Source organism: Haliotis rubra, unplaced genomic scaffold (genome assembly GCF_003918875.1).
Source record: "Haliotis rubra isolate DU_JTF1 unplaced genomic scaffold, ASM391887v1 Scf191, whole genome shotgun sequence".
Lineage (NCBI taxonomy): Eukaryota > Metazoa > Mollusca > Gastropoda > Lepetellida > Haliotidae > Haliotis > Haliotis rubra.
Genome location: NW_025765903.1, coordinates 988,965 through 1,011,807, shown reverse-complemented (window position 1 = coordinate 1,011,807; position 22,843 = coordinate 988,965). Strand labels below are relative to the sequence as shown.

Below are 22,843 nucleotides of genomic sequence, written 5' to 3'. Positions count from 1 at the left end.
TAATTACCAAAAAAAGAAAGTATAACACTAGATTTGAGCAAAGTGTTACATACGTTTTAAGAATGCCACTAGACTTAACAGTGAAAACCTGAAGTGCAAAACACAACTCTGATACTCGGGGGGCGAGTGGTCCAGCCACCATGTACTGACCAGTCTGTATTCATTAGGCGGAACGCATGGCCTTAAATCCCTGGCCCTATATTATCCAAACAATTTCAGCGAAGAAAACAATATTACTCTCCTCATTTCAACCTTAATCGTAGTAAGTTAATGTGTCAAGCATATAATCTATCTATGTATGTCTCGTTATTTTATGCGAATATGTATATATGCTGTGGCGTGTGTCTTACAGGGCAGCATAGCCTGACGTATACATTTTTAGGAAACCTGTGAAGATCGAGGGTAACCCATGCTTGTCGTAGGAGACGACTAACGGGATCGGGTGGTCTTCGGCAAACCATGCTCGCTGACACATGTCATCGTATCCCAGTTGCGTAGATCGATGCTTATGATGTTGATGACTGGATTGTCTGGTCCAGACTCGATTATTTACAGACCGCTGTCATATAGCTGGAATATCGCTGAGTGCGGCGTTAAACAACAACCCAAGCAACGTTTTAGGAATAATGTATAGCTATACCCACCGTTTACAGTGTATGATACTTAAATAAAATCATTTTCTTCTCCTTTTCTCCTTCGTTTTTTTTCTATTGATGTCACTGCGGCCTCCAAATAATTGAGTATCAGCACAGGCAAACCAGTGGTTGTTAGTACGAACAGGACTTGGAGTAGGTCACTGTAATCTTCACGTTAGACCGACCCTTGGGAAACATTGGGAACAGGACAACAGGTACTTTCTGCCTGCAGTGTTTCTCCATTAATGTGATGAGATGTATTGACTGGTTAACTATTTCATTCTTTGGAAATTTCGTATTTAAAACACATTTACTGTTAAATAAGTTAAATATTTGCATAATCCTTTACTCAAATTTATATATGCTATAATTAGTAACGTTTTGGCAGTAATAAAGTCACAAAGAACTATTTTCAGTTCTACTTGTGGCCTGGGGCGGTGGGGTAGCCTAGTGGTTAAGGCGTTCGCTCGTCACGCCGAAGACCCAGGTTCGATTCCCCACAGAGAATGTGTCATATATGTGAAGCCCACGTGATATTCTGGAATATTGCTAAAAGCGGCGAAGGATCCATGTCATATATGGTTCATCAAGTAATGTCATCAATAATGTACACATAACTGTCGCTTCATTATGATATAAATGACTACTACATCATCGTAATATGGCAATTATGTCTACATTATCCTAACTCGTTAAAGACGATATCCATTCTGACACAGATGCTCGTGTACGGACGTGTTTCCCGTCTGTATTTATCAAACATATTAATATCGTAAAAACACAAACAGCACAGATAAATAGGTGAAGTATGGTGACGTAATAATATATTCCATGGTCTCGCGTAAATATATCAATATGAAAACATTGTTTATAGCGAAATTCATTGGTGTTCTTCTTCTGTAAATAATAATCCAATCTGGACCAGACAATCCAGTGATCAGCTGCAAGAGAATCGATCTTCGCAGTTGGGATACGATGACATGTGTCAACTAAGTCAGCGAGCTTGACAACACGATCCCGTTAGTCGCCTCTTACGGCAAGCAAGGGCTGCTAAAGACCAATTCTAAGCAAACATTTCCCTCGTAAAGCTTTCGTGTAGATTGGGTGACCCTTGCAAATGACACCCCGACCCTCCAATCACTCGTCCCCTCCCCCTCCCTGTCGAAGCAAGGTCAATGTCCCACACGTGTAGGCTTGTTCTCATGGCGGTAGGTCAGGTCCTTTATGTATCGATTGAATAAAACGACGCAAGTGTAATTACATAATGTTTTTATCTCACCTGTGTCTTGTTACCGGTGTCTTCGTAGGCCTAAACCATTAACCTTAAAATTGAAGATTAGGTACCAAATCATGCTGAAATACACAAAGCTGTGTTTCATTGAAGGATCACGCGTCTCTTCAGTTCATTAGACTGACACTGCAATAAGTTAAGTGTTTCATGGACCTACGGTTCATTCTATGACGAAATTGTAAACTTTTCCATTGCGATTGGTTTATCAGAGATTTCAAGTTAATCAAATCTGATTTGACGGCCGCATTACATACATACACGCATGCATGCATAGCATTCTTAGCTTAGTTATATAACGGACTCCATGGACACACAGTCATGAGAACGTATGAGCGAAAAAAGGAATAGTAGTGTAGTATATGTCAGACTGTGACGTCATACGCCTTGCGTCACAACGAGGTGTGCAATGTCATTGTGGTCAAGTGAAAATGATCCTCCTTGTACCTTGTAGACAGTTACTACTTTTCTGAATATTATAATCATGTCAATGAATGATGTTTAGTACGGGAGAGGCCATGGGTCCAGATACAATGGTAATTACGGAAAGTGGTGACAAATGATAACGATATACGGTAGTGTTAACGGTAGACACTAGATTATGGTCATAACTGTTTTCGTATGTACATTAGTGAGTGAGTGAGTTTAGTTTTACGCCGCACTCAGCAATATTCCAGCTATATGGCGACTTTCTGTAAATAATCGAGTTTGAACCAGACAATCCGGTGATCAACAGCATGAGCATCGATCTGCGCAGTTGGGAACCGATGACATGTGTCAACCAAGTCAGCGAGCCTGACCACCCGATCCCGTTAGTCGCCTCTTACGACAAGCATGGGTTACTGGAAGCCAATATTCTAACCCGGACCTTCACGGGTTCGTAAGTACATTAAAATACCCAACAAGCAAAACAACGGGAAAACAAAAATATTTGGGAATATTGATATGACTACATATTTGCTGTACATGCCATATCATATATATCTTCTGACTGATATAATATGACCAAGCTTCTTAATGCATAGATTATCAGTTGAATGTCTCAGGCTTGATTCCTGTTTCTAGCATGATACGCAATAGAAAGTCGTTTTTGGAAACTATCTCACAGATGTCACTAAATCCGATCCATTCTCTTGTTCGGAGCAAGAAATTATTTCAAAAATGAGTTATAGTCGCGTCTTGTCTATTGGACACCAGTCGCGGGTTCGATCCCCGACCACGTCATACCAAAAGACGTTAAAATATTGTACTTGTTGGTCCCTGCCTGGCGCTCGGCATTAATGGGTACAACAAGGACTGGTCGGCTCGGAGTCAGAATAATGTGTCTGAGTGGGGTATTCATGCTTCACTGCGGCATGGTATCTCAGTGGGCTAGCACTATAAAACCAGCTTGAGTCTGGGCTAGTACAAGCAGCCGCACATACACATACACACGCATGCACGTCGTCATATGAGCGACGTTAAACCCAATTTCACCTCACCTCACCTATTGGACACCAAGATGGCGTCAAAGTCTCTTCCTTGCAGAACCAATATGGCGTAAGTGACGTGCATCGCCTTTTGGGAACGAGGATGGCGCAGTAGTATCTTGACGGTGAGGCTTCATGATGGCTCATGTGTCGTGTCTTGTCCATCGAGCACCAAGATAGCATAAATATTGTGTCTTGCCTGTCTGCCAATATCGTGGCATTAGTGTCCTATCTCTTGTGTCAGAGGCCAATACAAGATGGCTCATGTGTCGTGTCCTTTCTACTGGGTACCAAGATGGCGTAAGTACCATGTCTGATGGAGCGAGTGTAATATCTTGTTTTGATTGAATAACAGAGACAACGAATAAAACAATCATACATCTCACCCTTCTGTAATGTGCTGATGTCATTGAAGATTACCGAATGCTTGTGACGTTCTATGATAAGGGTGTTTTCTGGGTTTTCCGAATGAGGCTCACAGTTCATGAACTTGAATAATGTCACCTTGTGATTCTCAACAAAATGCGCATTCAGCACAAGGAAGTTCTAATAATTTTATCACAGGATGATCCAGTCTGGTTCAAAACACACAACCTCAGTATTCACTTATGATCTTCTCTCTCAACAAGCTTATCTCTGCTTACATTAAAGGCGGGAGTGACATCTGGTACTTTACTGCGTAGCTGTTTGCTGTACAAGTTTACTGACATAAGATCATTTCGTTCAACCACCTTGGACCTTTAACAACGCCACAGTTAAAAAAATACCGTAAATAACAAATGGTTTCTATTATCATTCCCACTCGCTTTTCACATTTTTTCCAGTTTAAAGATGTTGATGAGTTGATTTTAAAATGTGAAGCGAGATGTGTTTGCCCGCCTCTGTGGTGTGGTGGGTAGTGTGTTTGCCAGGAGACCGGGCGGTATGGGGTTAGGTTCCTGACCCCAGCATACCAAAATAGGTTAAAAGAGTACCTTGTGTTTTCTTTGGTAAATACATAATCAACTTGTTTCCTAAGTGACACGCGTCCCTTGTGTTTTGATGGGTAATTTATCAATTTACATCAAACGCCTGCTGAGAGATTAACAATGAATACACTTAGTCATGCGGAAAAGAGTACTGATGTGACACTCACACATGCACATGCGCACAGATGTTTCCGTCCGGATAACCGGATCACTTTTCATTGTAATTCTATGGGAATGGTTTGAAACTTCTCCGTCCGGGCCCAGAAGCGCGGGGTCCGGCTAAGCGAGTACAAGTAATGAAGGTAAGATTCGTTTCACCGAAAAATCGTCCGGAAGGCGGGGTTTCCGGATATACGGGGTCCGAGTAAACGGGGTTCGACTGTATATCCCTTTTCACCTTGCCTGGCCATCGGCATTCAGGGGGGTAAACAAGCACTGGCTAGTTTGGATTCTGATACTGTGTCTGAGTTGGGTATTCATGTTAGACTCCCGTATGATTTCACATACTAGAACAGTTTCACGGAAGCACAAAAGCACGCACATGCATGTTGCTGTATGACTGCTAAAATCTCGTGCAACTCCATTTGACAACACCTTATCTTCAAATAATACTCAACAAAAAAGTTAATGACTACCCCAATAATCAATATTTAAGGATCATATGGATCATGATATGAACTATTAAATACTTTAATATTGGAAATAGGGTTGATCCTTAACTTTTTTGTTGAGTATAAATATTCAACTATTCTAGAACCGGGCCTGACAACAGGTCATTGGTATTCTGCTGTTTGTAGTAACAGGCGACTAAATTCTAAAACTATTATTTACGGGTCGTTGTGATTCAGACTAACAACATATAACATCCGAACGTAATAGAAAGCTTAGAGCTTTTAATTTATATTGGCCTGTATGAGACCCAATGTCAAGGACAATAACTGATATTTGCTAAAACAAATATGATCTTTCCATGATTGACATAACCTCACCAACAAAGGCATGTTTTGTTCATCATCATGACAAAGTTCTGTTCTGTTATGTACTGGTGACATTCACTACTGCGATCCGTTTGTTTATCACGTGAAGGCAATGCAGAGGACTATATCACCAAGAAACACAAACATGCAAATATATTTGGGAACGAGGATATGTGTGACCTGGTACATTTTTAAAAGTCCCACTTATTGTCACTCCACATGTATTTTTCAAGTCACCCACACCTTCCTCGAAGGATGAACCTTTTGAATCGTGAACATGATAGTCTTGAAAAGGTTCCACTTTGTGACTGTGGCCAAGATCATGAGGATCCAGGATCAGAGACATTTGATCGCTTAGGGAAACGACACGGGAAGCTGAGGTCGTTATTTCATCATGATAAAACTAATGACTCCCCGGGGGCGTTATTTCATGGTGCAAGGGCGCGTCGGAACAGTCTTCAAGTGGTTCCCCTTTCTGGTAAACATTACGAGAATTTGTATCCAGGGTCATTGGTCGACCAAGACAAAAGCCATGGTGGGTTGAAGTCATTGTTTCATCATCATGACAAAGGTCGCCGAAGAAGTTACGCTTTTGAAAGTGTTCCATTGGGCGAGTGTAGTCAACAGCATGAAAAATTAAAGTCGTTGTTCCACTGCGATAAAGAACATGGACTTTTGAGAGCATTCTTTAACCATGACAAAGAACAAATGGAAAGTGAAAGCGATGGTGACGAAGAACCTGTTGAGTTTGAAGACTCTTTCATGAACACATCCGCTGAAGTGGACGATGATGACAAGGAACAAGGTCAACAATTTGAAAATGCAGCCGATGGTGACAAAGAACTGCTTGAAGGATCTCTCATTGACATCGCATCGCGAGACTCGGGTGACGAAAGTGACCAGGAGCAAGACAATCTTGAAAAGCAAACCTCGACCAGTGATGAAGAAGAAGAGGAGGAGGACCAAGACACGTCACCACCAAACAGTGACGAGGCAGACGATGAACAGAACAGCTCAACTGATGTTAGTGAGAAGGAAGTTGAAGTGTCATATTCTTACCCTGACGACGAATGTGATAAAATCAAAGAGTGTCCAGAAGCCATTGAGAAGCGGGAAGCATTACCAATCCCAAGTGCTACGGAGGTTGACAGGCAGAAGTCAGACACTGCCAAGTCTCTACTATCCGGGGTAAAGGCTTTCTACAAGAGGGAAATGTCCAAACGTCGCCACAAAGTGTACGATAGTAATATGGAGCTTGAGACACATGCAAAGCCTCAATCCCCGGCGGTTAAAAAGCGACTCAAACGTGAAAAGGAAACGGTGACCTTAGAAGAGAAAGTTGAGAAGCCGACGTACAATGAGGATGATCTTGAGAGGCAGATGACGGCCCTATTTGATGATGTCAAAATTCGTTTTAATCTGATGGAACCACCAAGCGACAGCAAACCAAATAAAAAGAAGTCAAATCTGAAAAAAAAGAAAGTTCAAAGAAAGTACAAAGAGTATGGACAGGATTATGATAAGGGGACACACAAACGGAACATGTCGGTGATGGCAATTTCTTAAAAAACAAGGATTTGGGCGCGTCCTTTGACGGACAGGGTTATAATCGACCCCTACCTTTAGTCCAAGGCTATGCCAATCAAGTAGGAGTGTTCAATGGGACATTCAGAGCTGTTTTGTTCAATACGTTTGGCGGAAAGCAAAAGGGAGTTCAAGGGCTTAAGAGTGCCACGTCCATCGTCCACGTGTACAGTGAATCAGTTCTGGTGACAGACATGCTTGACAGCAAGGTCGTGTTGTACGACCGCAGTGGCCGTGTACGTCAGACGTTCATGGGGAAGGAACACTCGGAGCCGTGGGCGGCGGTGATGACCCCAGATGGACACGTCCTTGTTACGTTACGACGTGATGCCTGCTTTGCTCTATGGCCTAAAGATGCTTCTACCGTGAAGATGTTTGGACATGCCGAACTGAAATGCCCCACTGGGATTGCTGTGGACAAACTGAGGCGGATTATAGTCACCGATGAACGTGCCCATGACGTTTTCTTGTACGACGATTCAGGACGATTCCTGTTCAGATTAAGCGATCTGAAACAGACAACCTTCAAGCAACCAAGATATGTCTGCGTGTCTGGCTCCGGGCGCATCATCGTGTCTGATTCTGGAAACCACTGTGTGAAGGTATTTGATGTGGACGGCGAGTTCCTGTTCCAGCTTGGTTCTTATGGATATGGCGAAGGACAGCTGAAGTTCCCTTACGGCGTTTGCGTTGACCACGAAGAGCATATCATTGTCGCTGACCACTACAATGACCGCATTGTCATGTTCTCATCCGAGGGACAGTTTATGCAAACATTGATCTCACACCGACCCGGTATGATAAGACCCCAAGGAGTGTCAGTTCGGTGTGCGCATGACCGGAAGTTGTACATCACACATGGGGAATATCGGGCATCCGAAGTGATTGTTTTCAAACTGATTCCCCACAAATCCGAACTCAGCGTTAGTATCGAACACTTTGCTTAAACTATTGAACTTTGCGTTGGTATTGAACTTAGCGTTAGCAGTGAATAATTAACTTTGTGATCCCATGTGAACACCATTGTTCGAAAAACAGTTATAAGGTAATCGTTTCTGGATCGCGTTATTTCAAGTGCTTACCGGAGAAGAAATATGGATACGTCTTCCCATATACCAGTGTATTTTATCCCATACAGATTACATAGATACTCTCAAAAGATCGCAATACCCTTTTGGGTGTTGTATTGGTACGTCTATCACATCGATACGTAACCTATTCAGGATTCTCGCCAGATCTAGTGGCGAACAGATATAATGACAAGTGTCAAGGAAAACCAATAACAAGGACAGTCTGTATCAATATGAATAAACCTTCTGAATATGTTTTCATTATTAACATATTTAGTTAACAAAATCGCTGATATATTGACATGATCAAATAATTTAGTCAAGATTAGTTAAACTTCACCTATATCCAAGAGTCGATGTCGTTCAATAATTGTCTTATTCCTCTTCACGGATTTCGGGGCGTTGAGGTAGCCAAGTGGTTAAAGCGTTCGCTCGTCACGCCGAAGAGCTGGGTTCGATTCTCCACATGGGTACAATGTGTGAAGCTCATTTCTGATGTCCTCCGCCGTGATATTGCTGGAATATTGCTAAAAGCGACGTAGAACTAAACTCACTTACTCGCTTCACTGATTTCAACACCTGGACAATAGATATAGAAAGAAATATACTCATCTTATGAAAATAGAAACAAGATTGTATGACGGACGAATAACTTCAACAATTCAACAGTCAGCTTTATATTTATGGCGAGCAATATCCAGTGTTTGGTGGGTACATTATCCCATGTTTACGATTCTTGCTTGATTGTGGTTACTGCATGCAATTCGCCTGTAAAGCTTTCACATTGTTTTATGCAAGGGACACTGGGAGATTATTTGTAAATTCTGAAATAAACATTTCATGTATCATTTCAAATATCTTTGAATAGTTTCTCCATATTCACATTCCTGAAACTAAATGATTTTCAACATCTGAAAGATCTGGTTCACTTTGATTCATTTTCATATATGCGGATACCTTTTCGATCAATGCTCAAATAACCTGGTACGGCATCCTGCTTTTCTGATATCGTGTAAATGTTCCTCTATGACATCACTGTGCTGTCAGATTCCGATATCTGGATGCTAAATATGTTTTCCTCACTTGTCCTCTATGACATCATGGTGCTATCATATTCCGAGACCGCCTCCGTGGTGTAAGACGTCCGCCCGGAGAAGGTCGCGGGTTCGATGACGTTAAAATATGGTACTTGTTGGTCCCTGCCTGGCGCTCGGCATTAATGGGTACAATAAGGACTGGTGGTCTCGGAGTCAGTATATTGTGTCTGAGTGGGGTATTCATGCTTCACTGCGGCATGGTATCTCAGTGGGCTAGCACTATAAAACCAGCTTGAGTCTGGGCTAGTACAAGCAGCCGCACATACACATCACACGCATGCACGTCGTCATATGAGCGAAATATTCTCAAGCACGACGTTAAATCCAAATTCACCTCACTTCACCTCATATTCCGATATCCCGATGTCCTTCGTGAAGATCTGGGTTAGTATTCATCTTCAGCAATCTATGCTCTTCGTAAGAGGCGCATGATGGGATCGGCTGGTCAGGCTCGCTGACTTGACAGACACATGTCTTCGTATAAACTTGTGCAGTTCGATGCTCATGGATTGTCTAGTCTAGACACGAATTTTTGCAGATAGTTGGAATCCTGCTGAGTGCGGCGTCATACAAACCAATATTATGCTGTCAGATTCCAATATCCTGATACTCTATGACGTCACTGTGATGTCAGATATGCTATCATCAACTGTCCTCTATGACATCACTGTGCTTGTTCGACCAAGTACCACGCGTGAAAATCCGGGTTAGAATTGGTCTTTAGTAACCCATGCTTGTCGTAAGAGGCGACTAACGGGATCGGGTGCACGTGGTCAGGCTCGCTGACATGGCTGACACATGTCATCGTATTCCAACTGCGTAGACCGCCGCCATATAGCTGGAATATTGCTTAGTGCGGCGTAAAGTAAACTCACTAACTATAAGTGTAACACATGCCGAATAGATATGCCTTGTGTAACAGTAACTGCATGCCATCTGTTGAACCTGTAAAATTTCAATGTGACATTATCATAATGAGATCGAAAAACGAGAACATATCAAATCTCTCGGTAAGCAGGGTCTCATTCGTTTGGGTTTTCATACTGTGTATCGCGAACTTTTCGAGTGATTAGAAACTAGGACGTTTCAAATATCCTGACAAGTTGACCGAACAGGGTATACAAACCTTCATTGGTTGGCCACAAGAGGGGTTTATTGGGAACAGGAGGAGGTCATTGGGAACAGGAGGAGGTTCATGGGGAACAAACGGTGGCTATTGGGAACGAAAGGGGCTTATTGGGAACAGGAGGGGTTGTTGGGAAGATGAGGAGGTTATTAGGAACATGATGAGGTTATTGGGAGGTTTATGGTATTGGGACCAAGAGGGAGGTTATTGGGAACATGGGGAACAAACGGTGGCTATTATTGGGAACATGAGTCATTAGGAGGTGGCTATTGGGAACAAGAGGGGGTTTATAGGGAACATGAGGTTATGTGGGAACAGGAGGGGTTTATTGGGAACAAGGAGAGGGTGGTTTGGGAACAAGTGGGGGTTATTGATGACATATCTCACACACACACACACACACACACCCAAGAAAGTCATTCCCTACCGGTTTATTAGGTTATTAGGAACGGGTGGGGGTTAGTTCTTAACAAGGAAATTCCCAGCTGGAAAAGTAGTCACGGTTGGAAATAGAAGGAGTTTTCATGCATGAATATATCAAATGTGTTGGCGATATTGTGTTGTAGGATATATACGTGATAAGGGAAGATTTAGTTTGCTAATACTAAATATACGAAGTATTTCGCATGAATAGCAGATATGGTTTGTTTGTTTGTTGTTTAATGCCGCACTCAGGAATAGCGCGGCTATGTGCCGGCGGTCTGTGAATAATCGAGTCTGGACGAGAATATCCAGTGATCAACATCATGAGCATCGATCTACGCAATTGGGATACAATGACATGTGTCATCCAAGTCAGCGAGTCTGGCCACCCGATCCCGTCAATTGTTTGGTCCAGACTGTATTGTGTAAACAAATGAACTTACAAGCTGCTGCGATATAGACGGTATATTAACTATTGACAAATAACCTCCAAACAAACAAGCCTATTGCAAAATGAATGAAGCCAACTTACATTAAACACCATTGTCGTTGACAAATACGTAAATGATGGCGGTGACGAATAGTCAGCAAACACATTAGTCGACCCATATGTTTCAACAGTTATTTTATCTTCACATATACTACGAAGATATTTATATTTCGTGTTGAACTCATGTGCTGATTCAACGTGAACACTTCTGAGTTGAGTCCCATTTCCCATTTTATTCAAACTTATTATAAAGTTTTTGACATTTATTATCATACCACGCGCCACACTCCACACTGAGCATAGCCATTTCATCTTCACCCAGTCAACGGAGAAATGTACTACCGTGGCATTCTCAGGTCCCTAGTGAGTTGGCCGGTTTGACATTCACATTACCCCTCACCATCTTCTTGGTGTCCAATGACAAATTTTCCCATTTGCCTAATGTGGACCCATTGCCAGACCGAGAAACTTTGGGTTGGAATATGTTCCCGAACGATTTGTTTAAAGTTGGTTTTGCACTTAATATCGTCAACTGAATATGCAGGGTTCTCTAAACAATACAATACTTCCCATCAATAGTGTAGACTCACTTAAACACTGACCATATGTTATGTATATATAAACTCTGTCAAAAAAAGAAACGCAACCCCTGTATTTTAGAGATTTTGATCTGAAGTTTTAAGACGACACAGCATTTTTATTATTTAAGACAGAAGTCTGAAATTTGGCAGAATAATAACCAAGATGGGCATGTTTAAAATTGTCATTTCAAAAGTCATCTCACAGACACCAGTTTGTCACCAGGGGGGCGTCTTTCTCAGTATCTCGTATGAGCACCACGAGCTGCAATCACTGCACGGCATCTCCTTGGACAAGAACGGATAAGACGCCGGATTCTTTCCTGGGGAATGGCTCTCCACTCCTCCTGCAGTGCAACGCCGAGCTGTTGCAGCGTCTGTGGCGGCGGCTGACGTTGACGTACGCGTCGACCCAGAGTATCCCACAGGTGTTCAATAGGGTTGAGGTCTGGTGATTTAGAGGGCTATGGCAAGACATTGACGTTGGAATTCTGCAGAAAGTTCATTGTTGCACGTGCAGTATGAGGCCGGGCGTTGTCTGGTTGAAAAATCTGTGTCTGTTGGTCAATAATCGGGAGAAGGTGAGGCTGTAATACGTGGTTGATGTAACGTTGGGCTGTCAGGCTCCCTTCAACGATCACCAAGTCTGATTTCTGGTTGTATGAGATGGATCCCAAACCATAACGCTTTCTCCGCCAAATCTGTCCCCTGTCGGACGCAGATGGGCGCAAAACGTTCATGACGTCTCCTATACACGTTTTCTTCCGTCGTGATGTTGCAAAAGAAAACGGATTCATCAGAAAACCAGATGCGCCTCCAGTTTTGTAAAGTCCATATCCTTACGTTGTTGCACCACCTGAGTCGTCGGCGGAGATGTAGGGGCGTAGTACAGGTCCAACAACTGGTCTACAGGCACGTAAACCCGCTTCTTTCAGACGGTTCCTAATCGTTTGAGCTGACACTCTCCTCAAACCTGGTATTTGTGTGGCAGTCACGGTTGGTAGGGCATGCCGATTACGCAGGTGATGGACCCGGATGTACCGATCTTGAAGGGGGGTCGTGATTCTTGGCCTTCCACTTCTCGGGCGATCGTTGGTCAAATTGAAGTTGTTGTAGCGGCTCCAAAGTCGGGATATCGTTGTTTTGTGAACATTTAGGCGCCGTGCAACAGTTCCAAAACTTTCTCCGGCTTGAACACGACCAATGGCGATATTTCGGTCGGCAGCACTCAATCGTGGCATTTTTCACACAGCTTTTCATGCGACAAATGAATGAATATAATACGAAAGCACATGGGCTTTTATACACCCCTACATTAACTGCCATTTTCATGATTTGCATGTGTTTTTTTTTTGTGCGAAGTCACCATGAGGGTCATTTCATGCGTTGTGACGGAATAAGCAATAAAATACACTTATGCGTACAAATGCAGTTGTTTGGATGGTAATCTTCATTAATTACGTGTATAATTTCAATACATTCGAATAACATTTAGTTTGGAAGCAATAACTTCATTCAAACGAATTTTTCATATCTGAGGACAGGGGTTGCGTTTCTTTTTTGACAGAGTTTATATGGTTACATCAAAGATTGTTTTCTCCAGCGTCTTGGGGGAACCAACTGCAAACCTTATGCAGATGAATTGCTCGAGGATCATGCATTAAATTGCTGAAAAGCATTTGCAAATATCGTGCATGTGAACAGCTACGTTTTGGTGTAAAGTTTTGTTAAGAATTTGCCAATTGTTACTGATTTTTATCATTTATTGAACTCATGACAATAATTTTTTCAACGTTACGAATTTGTTTTACAATACATCAGTTCATGTGTAAACAGTACCTTTTAACAGTATGGAATATTTTGCAAAATTTAGTTTAGAACAGTTGCCTGAGGTAAGTGCTATATTTACACTAGTGACTCTAAACTTTTGATGAGAAGTATATATGATCTGTAACAACTGTTTGGTCAAGTGAATCTGCAATTAATATGTATATTGTCTAGTGTGTGAGGATAAGTGTTACTGGTCAAGTGAATCTGCAGCGGTCATCTGTATTGTATGGTTGAGGAAGGCAGGTGTGATTTGTTCACGGGACTCTGGCCGACTGTGAGACCAGCAACAAAAGACTGACACCAGGGGTCAAGCGGTCATCCGACTGGAACCAATCGGATTAACCGAGGTTGAAATTGGCAAGCATTTTCCACCACGATCTTCAGCTGATGTGTTTATCTCAGGAGATAACTGACATAGAGCTCCTAGGAAAACTGTCAATATCGGATGATTGATGAAGGCCATAATGACAGTATTCAGGATTGCGATACGTGTATGTGACGTAGCACATAAGCTCCGCCCACTGATGAATATTCATGATTATTCTACACTTAAGCCCATTCTACAGTTAAGGTCACAACACACGTCCTATCCATCATTCACCTGTATCGAGACAAATCCGATGTTTCGAATTGCAAGTTATTTGCAATTGTACCAGACACCAATAACTGCCTGTCCATCCATGTTTGCTTGAGTGAGTGAGTAAGTGAGTGAGTATGTCAAACTGGTTTGATACATGTTAGGATATACCTCACTTACCGACATACTGCAAAGATAAAGAAGGGTTACTGCCTCGGTAAAATTATGTTATGATTACACAATGCCATTTAGAAATTGGTCAAATGTAACATGTTATATATTTGGGATTACACTTTCTTAGTAATCCCAAATATAACATATGTGCCGGCGATTAAGTGCCTGACTCTGAGGGTATTGGTTCGAATCCCGGATGGGACTCAACCCAACAAAAGTACTAGAATCTGTACTTTGCTAAGAAAATGTAATCCCAAATATAACATATGTTAGAAATTATTTTAATAAACACAGAATATCAACACATTGTTTTGTTTTTCCCCTTTAAATAAACAATAAGATCTTTTGGTCATCGACATGATTTGTAAAAAAAACCCACCCTTTCTTCAATTGTAAAAAATAGCTTTGCACGTTTCACGCAATATATTGCAATGCGAGTTGCAAAAGCCAGATCATATCTCAATATATCACAATACAATATTTTCAGTCCTACCAGTTGTATGACGGATGTCTGTAAATAATCGAAGTTAGACAAATCAGGCCAGTGATTGCCACTTGATCTTTGAATCCGGGATACGGTGACATCCACAAGTCTAAAACCGCCATGGGTTGCTGAAACCAAGTGTAAACTGAATCTTACGAGGTACACACATTAACTAACCGCTCACTGACGTCTACAGAGAATGGGAGTGTGCTCACGGACACTGCAATTGTTTGGGGAATTCCTAAGATTATAAGAAAATATTTGTGTCGCTTTTATTTACGCGTATCCCGCGTTTGTAAAATTTATTGCACTCGGGGCATCCCTGTTGTTTAGGAATTATCACGCCTACCTGGCTTCTTAATAAGAGAAAAACACATTGTATGTACCGTAAACACCCTGTTTCCGTCCTTTTATAAACAAATCTAAAATGTCTGACATTATATTGTCATGAAGAATGAAAATGAATAACCTTCCAATGTCTATATCTCACTCCACACAACTAAGGAAAAACGTAATTTCCCAAAATAACATTTTCTCTGTTGGTGAGGCGCCCGATATGATCACAGGTACACAAACATGTCTCCTCACGTACACTTGCACCTCCTAATTGTTACCCGATACCACAAGGGTAACCTATTCATCCAGGAGCACCAATCCCAGAAAACAACACCACAGAGTGCGCATTGATTAAACAGTTGTATGGTGCATAGGAGGAAAACGATATGCTAGCAGCTTTGTAATCCATTTCAAATTCATTCTGTTTTACAGGTACAATAAAACTGTCTCTAAAAAACATTAATGAAGCGATCAGGTATGCATGCAGTACTGACAGACACTATAGTAAGTAAAATATTCCATGGAAGATATCATAAACTAGATATGTCCTTACGTCCTGGTTAAACGTATTAACAGCTTAAATATCAGTTACATTCTAATAATATCTCTTCGTCATCTTATAATTCATGTGTCTAAGCAGCTATATGACGTTATAACATATTTAACATCCATTACATTCCAATAATAGCGGATCGTCATCTTATAATGCATGTGTCGAAGTAACTATATGACGTTATAACAGCGTTAACGTCAGTTAATAATAGCGGCTTGTCATCTTATAATGCATGTGTCGAAGTAACTATATGACGTTATTACAGCTTTAACGTCAGTTAATAATAGCGGATTGTCATCTTATAATGCATGTGTCGAAGTAACTATATGACGTAACACATTTAACGTCAGTTACATTGTGATAAAAGCAGATCGTAATCTTATAACGCGCAACGCGTCTTTCGAAGTAACTGTATGACGTTATAACAGATATAACGTCAGTTACATTCTAATAATAGCAGATCGTCATCGTATAATGCATGTGTCGAAGTAACAATATGACTTTATTACACATTTAACGTCAGTTACATTCTATTAATGGCAGATAGTCATCGTATAATGCATTTGTCGATGTAGCGATATGACGTTATAGTTGACGTGTCAAAATAGTATGTTCTTGTCCACAGCCAGTCAGATGACGCCGTGACTCATTTTCATCAGCACACAACTTATCTAAAGGATTACAACATACTGCAACGAGATCAGATAAGGTGTGTTTCATAAAACAGCTCACACTCGGAACAAGGTTGAATGGTAATGCAACCACGCACTCTAGCTATGCACTGCAAGTGCATTCAAATAGGACTGGTGGCACAGTCCATGTACTCGGATGTTGACGCTAATGCAGGAACAACAGTGAGTGAGTGAGTTTAGGTTTATGCCGCTTTCAGCAATATCACGGCAGGGGACACCAGAAAAGGGCTTCACACATTGTATGGGGAATCGAACCCGGGTCTTCGGCGTGACGAGCAAACGCTTTAAACACTAGGCTACCCCACCGTTCCTCAGGAGCAACAGAACAGACACCTCGAGAGATTTGTCCCTGGTTCTGTTTATCGATAGAAATATGAAAAATGAAATAAACATGCTTATTGAAACAATTGATTCTTTGTCGAGTGACATAAAGCATTTTTAACGGAATATGTGTGTGTTTTCGTGGGGTAAAAATAAAACAGAAAATGACTTGCATTTCCCAGCACCACGATCCATACTAGATCCATGGCAGATTTGCACTGTTTAGTTTTGAGAGACCGACAGATGATCACGTGGTGTGGATAAACATCTTCATACTCATGTAGTGAGTGAGTTTAGTTTTACGCCGCTTTTGGCAATATTCCAGCAATATCACGGCGGGGGACACCAGTAATGGCCTTCACACATTGTACCCATGTGGGGAATCGAACCCGGGTCTTCGGCGTGACGACCGAACGCTTTAACCACTATGCTACCCCATCGCCCCCTCAGGTTCATATAAAAGACCATGCAATGCAATAATCGAAACAAAACGCGATATTTATTTATATTTTTGTGTGAGCAGTTGGTTCTGGCTGTTACTTAAGTAACATATGATGGCGTGCTGAAGGAAAGCACAATATAATGACGATCAAAGGGAACGCAACTCTGCACAGACCACTTACACGACTCGCCCAACAGGCCCTGAGGCGGACGCTAACTCCATTCATGTCCAGCATTGTTCCTCTTGACGATGGAGACAACGCCATGATTGTCACATGATCCACCTCCTTGCTTCCCGTGATACGCCAATCCGGTTCATCTTATCGCCATGACCTTCAGCGCACTCACCCGTACCATACCATTGGAGTGGGTACTAAAGTAAATATAGTAGGCCACAGACCTTGATGACAAAGCTGTAGCACAACCATCTGTATGACGCCAGATGCCGTATCACGTTTCGTTGGCTAAGGTGTCCAACTCCTACCACAACCACGTCGACATAACCGACGAGCTTCCATCAGCTGGCAGCATGGATTTTCTTCGGAGAGCTGTCTCTAAACAGCGTCGATTATCCCACTTAGAAGATGGAGGCGGCTCATCAAAAGGTATTAATACTTTCAATTTATTGATTTATGAATGAACTAATGTGTTAAAAAGGATTTGTTTAAAAACTCTTGTAAATACCAGATAAAAACAGCTGATATCAGTTTATTATTACAGTTTGTTTCATTTACTCAAAGTATATACCCGCTACCTAATGAATGGTAGATGTAATATTCTTGAATGTTTTGGTGTTTTTTATAAATATTTTTTATCACAATGAAATCCCGTACAGTCATATGACCCTTGTCGGTAATATTCGAGTCTGGACTAGACAATCTTGGATGAAGATTTGTTCCATCAATATATGAAACGCTGTATAAAAACATATACAAGGTATAACAATTAGTAAACTACACGCATAGGGGAATGTATATTGTCCCGGGGTATAGTGAATATACATTGTTTCAGAACGGTTTCTATATCTCACTATTCTGTTCAAAAATTGAGTAGTATTAATGCGCGATTTCATACAGTAATGTGAGCGCAGAAGGTTTAACAATGTAATTTCTAGCAACGCAAATATGCGAAAAAAAGTTTTTTTTGATAAGCGGTACTGTGCCAAAATATGGGACACGTTTTCGAACTAACACGAATTTACCAATATTTTCGTCACACTCAAATTCCTTAATCATTTCGGTAAAGTGTTTGAAGTAACGATAGTTCTTGATAAAAAGTCGAGCGTTGAGGTTAGAAATTGAACCTTTACCACCCGATTTAAAGTCATTCCCCTCTCTACATATCGCCCCGAGCCCTCTCATTCCCCCTACCCATCGCCACCCTAGCTCACACCTTCCATCTCACCCCCCACCTACCAATCCCCACACCTCCATCTCACCCCCAACCCCTACCCTACCCATCCATCTCACACCCTCCATCTCATCATCCCTTACCCGTTCCCCTCCATCTCATAACACCCTGCTTGCCCACACTGTCTCGTGAACACTTCACGCCCGCCCTCCATCTCTTCACCCCCTCCCCACACCACCCTGGGGACATGTTGTGTATGTATGTTATTTCATTATCTGGTGTGCATGTCCATAGGCTATTTATATCGACAGAGCGGCTGTATTGTGAAAGTTAATGCTGTTGTTTTTTACTCGTTGTAACAAATGTCGAACCACGTCATGACAATGAGTGAAGTTGAAAAGAGCTTACAGCAGTGACATGGGATAATCTGCCCAATACAACCGGAATGACCTGTCTGATGCCGGACCATTGCGATACATGAGCACACACTGTGAATGTCACTTCATGGTCTGTGTTCCACGAAATACTGGAAAATGTTTTCCGAAAAAAAAGCGTATAATGTATATGAGTGATTCATGAAAGAAAACCTTTTCTATAAAACAGAATAACATTTTTTATCCTTTATTAGGAGAGCAAAGTTGTATGTTGGGAAAACCTGCGTTGTCAAGCACAAAAGAGGACATTTTAAAAAATGACCTCAACACGATTAAGAAATTACATGCGTGTGTGCAATGTCTCGTGGAATGTCAAATGATCAGTCCGTTAGAAGGTTTCCCTTGACAGTCTTCGTTGACTGTGTCATGTTGGAATTCGAACCACCTGCTTTAAAACCCATATAGCCATCCTTTAAGGTTAATAGAAATGGTCATTTCGTGATTTTATTAAGAATGGGGATGAGGCATGTATAAGTAAATAAGATGGATTGTGTTTACACCCCTTTGAGAAGTATTCGACGTCAAACATGTACACTTGTGGAGAATCGAACCCGGTCCTTCTGTGAGTGACGAGTGGAGGCATGAACAACAAGGCTCTCCCACCACCTGTCTGTGAAATTACACGTGTGCTTCAAAGCTAAAATATAACATATTGTGTGAGGGAGTGAGAATTGCCGTTGTGGGTAATTAATCTTTCCACATCCGAGCATATATAACGTATTGATGCCAAGTTATCAGCTTGACGGATGAGGCTACAATCATCCGCCACTTTCCTTTGACAAAATACATCTACCCCTGATTGAAATATATAATTGTTTTGCAGATTCATTATCTACAGATGACGATAGCACATCAAAGAATGGAATATTTCATATTCCGCTGACGTGCAATATCGAGATGACGTCGCTCTCATCCTTAACATCTTTGTCGTCGTCCAACTACTCCTCCAGGGAAAACAGCCCCAAACCTCATCCAAAGAGAGTTTCATTCTCAGATGACATTGTCTTCAATGAACCTGACTTTCCCCTTTCTTCTGCCGACGACAAGGTGTCAATGGAATCCCCGTTTTCAAGGGACGGGAGGTTGCCGACAGAAAGAAGGTCACTGACGGAGGGGAGCTTGACGCCGGAGAGAAGGTCACGGAAGGTTGGAAGCTTGTCAACCGAGAGACGATTATTGAGCAAAAAGAACTTGCAAACAGGCATCTCAGAGAGACAGTTGGATGAGAGTCGAATTTTGACGGAGAATTTTCAGTCGGACGATGATTCGGACTCAGATTCGGAATCGGAGAGTCAGTTTCCCGAGAAATTCCGTGCAGTATTGTTTAATAAATTCGGAGCTAAGCGCTACACAGGGCCTGCGATCAAGGACGCCAAATCCGTCTCCCATGTGTACAAAGGAGCTGTATTAGTGACTGATTTCCTGGACAGCAAAGTAGTTTTGTATGAAAGAAGTGGTAAGCCACGGCGCACCTTCATAACCAAGGAGAGCTCAGAGCCTTGGTGTGCGACGATGACGCCCGACGGACACGTCGCCGTGACGTTGCGACGTCAGCACTGTGTTGCGTTGTGGACAAATGACGGCACATCGATGGAAGTCTTCGGCAGCGGTTTGTTACGGTGCCCTGCTGGTTTGGCGGTTGACAAAACCGGGAGGGTCTTTGTTGCAGATGAACAACTCAGTGAAGTATTTGTATTCGACCAGGAAGGGACCGTTTTATTCAAACTATCCGATTTTCACCAAGCTGCCTTCAAACAGCCTCGATATGTTTGCTGTTCTCATTCTGGTCGTATCATCGTGGCTGATTCGGGCAACCACTGTGTGAAAGTGTTTGCTTCTAATGGCAACTTCCTGTTCAAGTTTGGGACCTATGGGAAATCGAACGGCCAGTTCAGGTTTCCTTATGGCGTGTGTGTTGACCAGCACGACAACATTATCGTCGCCGACCACCACAACGACAGAGTGGTCATGTTTTCTGCAACGGGACAGTACATTCAGAATCTTGTCACACCTACGGCTGGGCTGAGAAGTCCGTGTGGCGTCTCCATTAGATGTGCGCATAACCGGAAGTTGTATATTACGCATGGCGAACTTCGAGCTTCAGAAGTAATCGTGTATAAGCTGATAACTATGGACTCGGAGCTGAGCATAAACGTCAAACATTTTGTGTAGTCAGGATCAGTTTCGGAAATTTGAAAGAGAGACAAGCACAACGACAGTGACGCACAAAACGTTATATTACAAGTTTAAGTGAGCGAGTGAGTTTGAGGTGGGATTCAATAGTATGGATACCGAGCTCAGCATATATACGTCAAACATTTCATGTAGTTAGGACCAGTTTTCGTATTTATGGAGAGATAAAAGCACAACGACTTCGACGCACAAAACCTTATACTAGTTGAGTGAGTGAGTGAGTGAGTTGAAACTGGTGTCTTCTGTAAGGGGATTCGGCATATACGTCTAATATATTTTGTAGTCAGGACCAGTTTCTGTATTTATGGCGATATACAAGCACAATGACGTCGACGCACAAAACGTTATATCAGTAACGGGGTTGAGGCTGTAAGTGTAGTTTTGTTGGCAATATTCACGCCATCTGGCGGCGGATGTACACAAGACAGAAGCTTCACACGACTCCATCGATAATGGCACTCGGTACCTCGAGCTCAGTGTGAGGACCCAAAGCTACCTCACCTCTCCTGTACACGTTTAAGTATTGTGTAAATTAGCATACCATTAGAATAAAGGACACGTATTATCAACCACATTATTACATTATTTATTTGTGAATGACAATGGAAAGCGTTTCGTGATCGGATCGTCCTTGGAGACCAGGGCCCCGTTCCACATATATCGTAGCGCTACGACTGTCGTACCTCCCATACTGCAACATAGACTTACGACAGTCGTAGCGCTACGATAGCTTTGTGAAACTTGACCCACTGTACCATGATAAATGTCGTACCATAGTGTACTCGTATCGATATTCGTATCCATCGATACTTCGTTCATAGTGTTTGTTTGTTTTTCAACGCCACACTTAGTAGTATTACAGCTGGAAGTATTGAAGTCCAATGACTGACATCATGAGCATCGATTTAGGCAGCTGGGTTACGATGACCTGCATCAGCCAAGTCGGTGAACCGGACCACCGTTAGCTGCCTCTTACGGCATGCATGTGCTCTAACCTAGAGCTTCACGTGTTCTTAAAGAGTGGATGGGTTGGATTGCTATTTAACGCCACTTTCAGCAATATTTAAGCGGAGGTCTGTAAATATTCGAGTCTGGACCAGACTATCCAGTGATCAACATTCAACAGCATGAGCATCGATCTACGCAACTAGCATACGATGACATGTGACAACCACGTCAGCGAGCCTGACCACCCGACCTTACGACATGCATGGGCTACTGAAGACCAATTCTAACACGGGTCTTCACGGGTCTCTTTAAGAGTGAGACGCATCGTACGACAAAGTTCTTTATACACATCCATGTACTACAGCAGCGCCACGAAATTTTGTTCCACTAGTATGACAACAATAAGAATAATATATATCATAGTCCATTTATACTGCGCATTTATCCATGGTCAACGAGTACAGAACACTCCCTGTGGAGAATAAAATCGGTTGCCTGTCAGGCTCTCAAGGTTCAATTTCAGCCTACCATCGTATCATAACCAGGAACATGTGTATATCATTACACACACGTAAACTGAAGGACAAAAGAAAGCATACACTTGACCATTGGATTTGACCAACGTCATCCAGACGTTGCCAAGCTGAATACAGTTTCCGAAACATTTCAAACGTAAGGAGCGAATTACACGTTGAACTATGATCTTGTATATTTCATTATCTCCCACCATCAAACCCGGGTGTATACTTTCGTTTGTCCGGTAGTGTAGTAGATGACAGCATTGTATTGGTTTGCAAGACTCGTG

At 42.2% G+C, this 22,843-nt stretch overlaps 2 protein-coding genes across 2 annotated transcripts; both read left to right on the top strand.

Moving 5' to 3' along the window:
• Positions 1 to 7,115: 7,115 nt before the first annotated feature.
• On the top strand, positions 7,116 to 7,868 carry LOC124274474 (tripartite motif-containing protein 2-like). Its single transcript, XM_046709834.1, has one exon. It carries the CDS (start codon positions 7,116 to 7,118, stop codon positions 7,866 to 7,868), a length of 753 nt encoding a protein of 250 aa, XP_046565790.1.
• Positions 7,869 to 17,384: 9,516 nt separating this feature from the next.
• LOC124274508 (RING finger protein nhl-1-like) lies at positions 17,385 to 21,659 on the top strand. The gene is made up of 2 exons (XM_046709876.1): positions 17,385 to 17,718; positions 19,721 to 21,659. The coding sequence occupies exons 1-2, from the start codon at positions 17,556 to 17,558 to the stop codon at positions 21,067 to 21,069; spliced, it is 1,512 nt and encodes a 503-aa protein (XP_046565832.1). The 5' UTR covers positions 17,385 to 17,555; the 3' UTR covers positions 21,070 to 21,659.
• The last annotated feature ends 1,184 nt before the right edge of the window (positions 21,660 to 22,843 follow it).